The sequence below is a fragment of the Haliotis asinina genome, chromosome 9 (assembly GCF_037392515.1).
Source record: "Haliotis asinina isolate JCU_RB_2024 chromosome 9, JCU_Hal_asi_v2, whole genome shotgun sequence".
NCBI classification, from domain to species: domain Eukaryota; kingdom Metazoa; phylum Mollusca; class Gastropoda; order Lepetellida; family Haliotidae; genus Haliotis; species Haliotis asinina.
The window spans coordinates 3,480,540-3,486,029 of NC_090288.1; the positions used below are offsets into that span (position 1 = coordinate 3,480,540).

At 37.9% G+C, this 5,490-nt stretch overlaps 1 protein-coding gene across 1 annotated transcript; it reads left to right on the plus strand.

The window, feature by feature from the left end:
• The first annotated feature begins 740 nt into the window (after window positions 1-740).
• Window positions 741-4,221, plus strand: LOC137296852 (hepatic lectin-like). Its single transcript, XM_067828720.1, has 3 exons — window positions 741-798; window positions 1,986-2,165; window positions 3,995-4,221. Exons 1-3 carry the CDS (start codon window positions 741-743, stop codon window positions 4,219-4,221), a joined length of 465 nt encoding a protein of 154 aa, XP_067684821.1.
• Window positions 4,222-5,490: the final 1,269 nt, after the last annotated feature.

A 5,490-nucleotide genomic window follows, 5' to 3' on the forward strand; every position in this document is an offset into this window, starting at 1 on the left:
CTATTCGTTCAGAAGTAATGAATGGATTCAACAGCTTGACACCTCTCACGGACGACAATCGTTCCCACCACCGAATCTCCTCCGTCGGGCGTTTATGTGTATGTATTATATAAGAAGGAAGAATATTAATCTGATCTGATTAAGGTGGATGCTCTCCACAACAGAGTTTTATTGTGCACGTGTGCCCAGTAATTAGCGCTAACTTGCGTTAACTTTAGTTCACATGCACACAGTGTGTAGTCATTATTTAAAGTCGCAATCTCTGTAAGTATGCACATTTACAAACTATCCCTTGTATACTGAACACTCGAGATACAATCAGTCAATATCACGTTTGTTCTACACGTCTAACAGCGTCGTAAACTATTTATATACGCTGGTACGAGACTGCGTTTGCTTGTAAGCCAATGAAATCGAAATATCCCGCCTGCATATAGGCGAACTGACTGTTAACTGGACCTCTGTCGCAGAGGAACCACTTTCATAACAATATGAAGTGCCGTTTTGTCGCTCTTGTGCTGATTCATCTTGTACACATAGTGTCTCCTATAATCAAGACCGGCTTTGGAAACAAGTGGGACAATTTCACAAATGTCATAATAACAACTGACATCCTATCTCACGTTTCCAGCATTCAAAGCGATGTTGAATGTGTGTCGCTGTGTCTTATGACCGAGGCGTGTGTGTCTGTGTTCTACAGACCACAACATCGACGGTGTCAGTTCCACGATGTGTTGTTCATGTCACCCCTGGATGGACAAGAGGAGTTGGGAACAGTTTACTACAGTCTGAGTACAGGTATGTTTTTCCCAAATATACTCATTGTAACATTTCACTACTTTCAGAACACATTCTTACAAGCATTGTGTGTTGCCAAACGTATATATATATATATATATATATATATATATATATATATATATATATATATATATATATATATATATATATATATATATATATATATATATATATATATATACATTATACATTATACACATACAGCGTACTGCAGTCTTAGTACAGGTATTTAATCCCAATTATAACATATGTTACAGCTGACTATTTTTTCAATACTTACTAAAAGGATTAAATTGTTGACTGTTTAACATCGCATGCAAGAACAGTGAACAGTTCAACTACATGGCGGCGTAGACTAGACTATGAATTAACGGAGAGATGCTGTGTCTGTATCTGTCTGTCTGTGTATGTGTTTGTGTGTGTGTGTGTGTGTGTGTGTGTGTGTGTGTGTGTGTGTGTGTGTGTGTGTGTGTGTGTGTGTGTGTGTGTGTGTGTGTGTGAGTGTAGGAGTGGGGTGAGGCGGGTTATGTGCTGGCGGACACTTTCAGTTGAAAACCTCGCTCGAATATAGGATCGCATTACATCGTGTTCACAGTATCATGAGGTGTCACAGGTGTCATTTTACCCCTTTCGCCTTCTATATCAAAAGCGTGTTATGGTACGTCGAGGAAATCGGTGATAGATGTTTGTTGCTTTTTCCATTCATACAACCCAGTTACTGATATCACAAGCAATACTGCTGTCCTGCTAAATAGTGGTTTGGGTTTTACGCCGCCTTTAGCAGTTTTCCAGCCAATATCAGGGTGGGGGACACCACAAATGGGCATCAAGCAACGTGTCCATGTGAGGAATCGAACCCGAGTCGTCTGCGTGAAGAGCGAACGCTTTATCCACTATCGCCCCACCTGGTAAATAACCTACGGGACCATAAACATGTAGGAGGGCTGTTTAACATCGCACGCAAGAACAGTTCAACTACATGGCGGCGTAGCCTTATCGGAGAGATGTTGATATAAAGCAATATACTCCATGACGTCACGTTTGCACATGGTATATATTTGGTGTTGGTATTACTTCGGTATCTACATTTTCCAATAACGCATAAGGATGAACAATAGAAGACACGACAAAGTAAAACTGGCAAAACCCATATCATAACTTGTGTTCTTTCTGGTCTGTCACAGGTGCTTGTCCACCCGGCTACATCCACAACCGCCTCCTCAACTTCTGTTATCAGCTTCATCTTGACAGGCGTAGTCACCCCGAGGGTGTAGCTGACTGTAGTTCAAGAGGGGAACACTTGATAATCATTGACAGTCAGGAGAAGCAGAGTCAGTTTGTGAAGCAGGTCACAGCCTCTACAGGTGGGAATTTAATCATCTGATACGTGACAGGGTGCGAAATGCAGTTTCTCGTATAGAAAAGGAATCTTTCACAATCAGCAATGTAATTGTAAATTAACGAGGGTTACCACACTAGTAATCCCGATTTTCACTGAACACGAATACGTCCAATACAGCTGAACCCGTTAGAAGATATTGGGTCAAGCACCTTGGGCTAAGTCCAGATTGTTTTTCCGGTTATGCATCTGTATGAAATCGTTCAAGTGTATGTGAGACCTTGTGGAAACGTGTTACACAGGTAGTGGTGAAATGGTTCCTTTTATCTTGTTTGGATCTTTTACTTGTTGTATGTGTAAATGACTTCGACTTAAATTGATAATAAGTGTCTTTGATCATTTCTGGAGCCACTGAATATTCAAGGTACCATGATCAGTCTACTGAAAAACACTAACTTGGTGACGGGGATGTGACATATATATATTCGTTTTTCTATGTTTATGCATTTGCCCAAAAGTAAATATGGCAAATATACATTATATACATTTGTCTGGTCACTATGTTGAACATAACATAACATATGTTCAACCGAAGGTAAGAGAGTATTATGCATACATATATATATATATATATATATATATGCATTGCTATGTCATCTGATGAATCATTACCAGATCGTTTGATAACTCGTATGCGTCAAATATTGAGGAGATAAAATATGACAGTTATTTAGATTGGTTGTGTGATGAATGAATGAATGAATGAATGAATGAATGAATGAATGAATGATGAAAAACCACAACAGAGAGTATTAAAATAGACATTAGATCTGCTCAAAATAAAGACAGGGATAAAATGGGAATGGCATTCATCGATCCTTGATTTGTCAACCATTCGCTTTACATCAGAAGTATGGTTCATATGTTTTGATGCAGAATATATGGAGAGAAATTGGTTCATTTCAAATTCAAAGCAGAAAAACATATTGATTGATATTTTTCAATCAATTTCATGATATAAATCATTAAACATTATTCATAGCAAGCTTTATGAGTAAGTTTAGATTAGAAGCAAAATCCTATATCGCCGCGAGAAATCAGATATAATGGTTAATAGGTTTTGTTGTAGAAAGTATTGAGGGGAATTCTGCGACGGTTTGTAGGATCATTAGCATTCATAAGAAAAAAAATCATTTTACCCCACGAAAAGAAAAGCCTTCTGAACACATTAAACCCAGCATGGCCTTTACAGAACTAACAAATCTAACAGCTATGTCCTCTTGAAGCAAAGTGTACATCACATGCACATAATTTTCCATGCAAACATATAGAGAAATGTCATATAGAAAAGTTTATGAAAATTTCGCAAATGGCCTCTACGTTTACAATGACACATGTGAGTGGCGTTTCATAAAGTCTTACATTTGTTTTAAAGTTTACACAAGAAATTCGGAAAATAATTGACTTTGTTTTTTTTATAACGAATGACTTGAAGACCGCATCAATTGTGATGAAGTTTCCATTTCATGCATGCAAATAAGGTTAATATAAAAAAGAACTGACATCAAGGTATAGACTGTCTCTGATGGGGTATTAGTACTATAAAAAAGGATAGTGCTAATACCCCATCAGGGACAGTACATACCTTGATGACAAGCTTTAGCGTTACAAGCCATTGTGCACAAAACACCAACGCAAAAGAATACGTAGTCTTGATTATCATCAGATGCAAGAGCCACTGGCTGTAGAGGCTAGAAACGGTGGATATTCTGATGCTCACATCAGATAAATATTGCCAACACACATTTTTCATTTTCCAAAGTCGGCCCTGACATTACGCTTTCATCTCTTCAGATAGTAAAACATACAGCTACCACATTGATGGATCTGATGCAGCAACAGAAGGGCAGTGGCTATACCACGACGGTCGACCAATGACTTATTTCGCTTGGGGTCCGAGTCAGCCGAACAATTCCTCAGCAAACAAAGATTACCTTGCGGCAAGCAAGTCCCTTCAGTTTCGCTGGCATGACAGGGTTTCAGATCAAATAAAATACTATGCTTGTGAGAAAGATATTTGATTTGATCAAAGAATAGATCCTTAACTTGTATTTATTGCACTGTATTCTAAGTTTTCATATCAGTGTTTGTACGCAAGGCATGTCTCAACCACAATACATCGTCCAACATGATATTGTACCACTATCTTGAGCTGCACTACTTTTTATTGGTGAAAGGTCTATTTGTTATAGACTGATACTTTCTGTATCAAATGAATTATTGATACGTATGAAGAAGCATACTAATCAAACACGCATTTTCCTATTTCATTGGTCTAATTGAAGATATTTAAATGTGGTCAAATAATTTTTTTTATTGTTAAGTCTTCTTTCTTCTTGAGTTGAAACGAGGATTTGTGGAGACTTAGGTGGCACTGAGAGTGAAATGGGGATTGAAGTTTCAGTAGGTATATAGATACACTACTTGGTGAGACAAAGGATAATACAGTCCATGGACAGGTTTGTTAAACTGATGAAGATATACACCAAATTGTTATGTTTTGTGGTACTACATCCTATTTTTCGTTTAAAGATATCCGGAGCGATGAGGAGGCCATGTAGTTAAAGCGTTCGCTCCTCACGATGAAGACCAGGTTTCGATGCCCAAAATGGATACAATGTGTGAAGCCCACTTCTGGTTTCCACACCTTGATGTTTCTGGGCTATTCTTAAAATTTAATTCACTCACTCAAACTTTAAACTGAATGAATTAATTGATATCTGTTATGTACCTATTGTGTTTATCACAACCAAGATTTGATTCTGTGCTGATTTCGTAGTGATCTCAACTTATCATCACAGGCAAAAAACTAGTGAGTACATTGTTACGAGAGTGTATTCTCCGTGATTTGAGTTGTTATTAAGTATTATTACTGTAGTTAACGTTGTAATTGGGTCACAATATTTAAGGTTTAAGTGTTAGTTATAATGGGTCACATTTCCTACAGAGTTATCTGCCCTTGGCTTTCTATTTGTTTACTTCCGGGAGACTATTCTAGAGCTTACCACGTTAGTGGCGATGGTCGCGTGTGCTCGAACTTTCAGGAAATGACTAAATGTATATATAAATGCTAGTTGCAGTGTGACACGGACACACACATTCACTGGAGTATATATCTTTCTGCATCCGTCAACGCCTGATCTACATAAAGCTCACTGTGTTACATTCTGCGTGACTGTTTCTCTCTCGCACTAAGACTTTGGTGAGTTAGCTATATATTTTGTGACCCGTTGCCTAGATTTTGTATTGTAATTGAAATCGATATTGTGAAATTGACTTGTGACTTTGCA

Excerpts from the sequence above, each read along its gene's own strand:
- LOC137296852 (XM_067828720.1), top strand. The coding sequence starts at position 741 with ATGTCACCCCTGGATGGACAAGAGGAGTTGGGAACAGTTTACTACAGT. Across the intron at positions 799-1,985 it reads TTACTACAGTCTGAGTACAG|GTGCTTGTCCACCCGGCTAC; the intron begins GTATGTTTTTCC and ends GGTCTGTCACAG. Across the intron at positions 2,166-3,994 it reads GCAGGTCACAGCCTCTACAG|ATAGTAAAACATACAGCTAC; the intron begins GTGGGAATTTAA and ends TCATCTCTTCAG.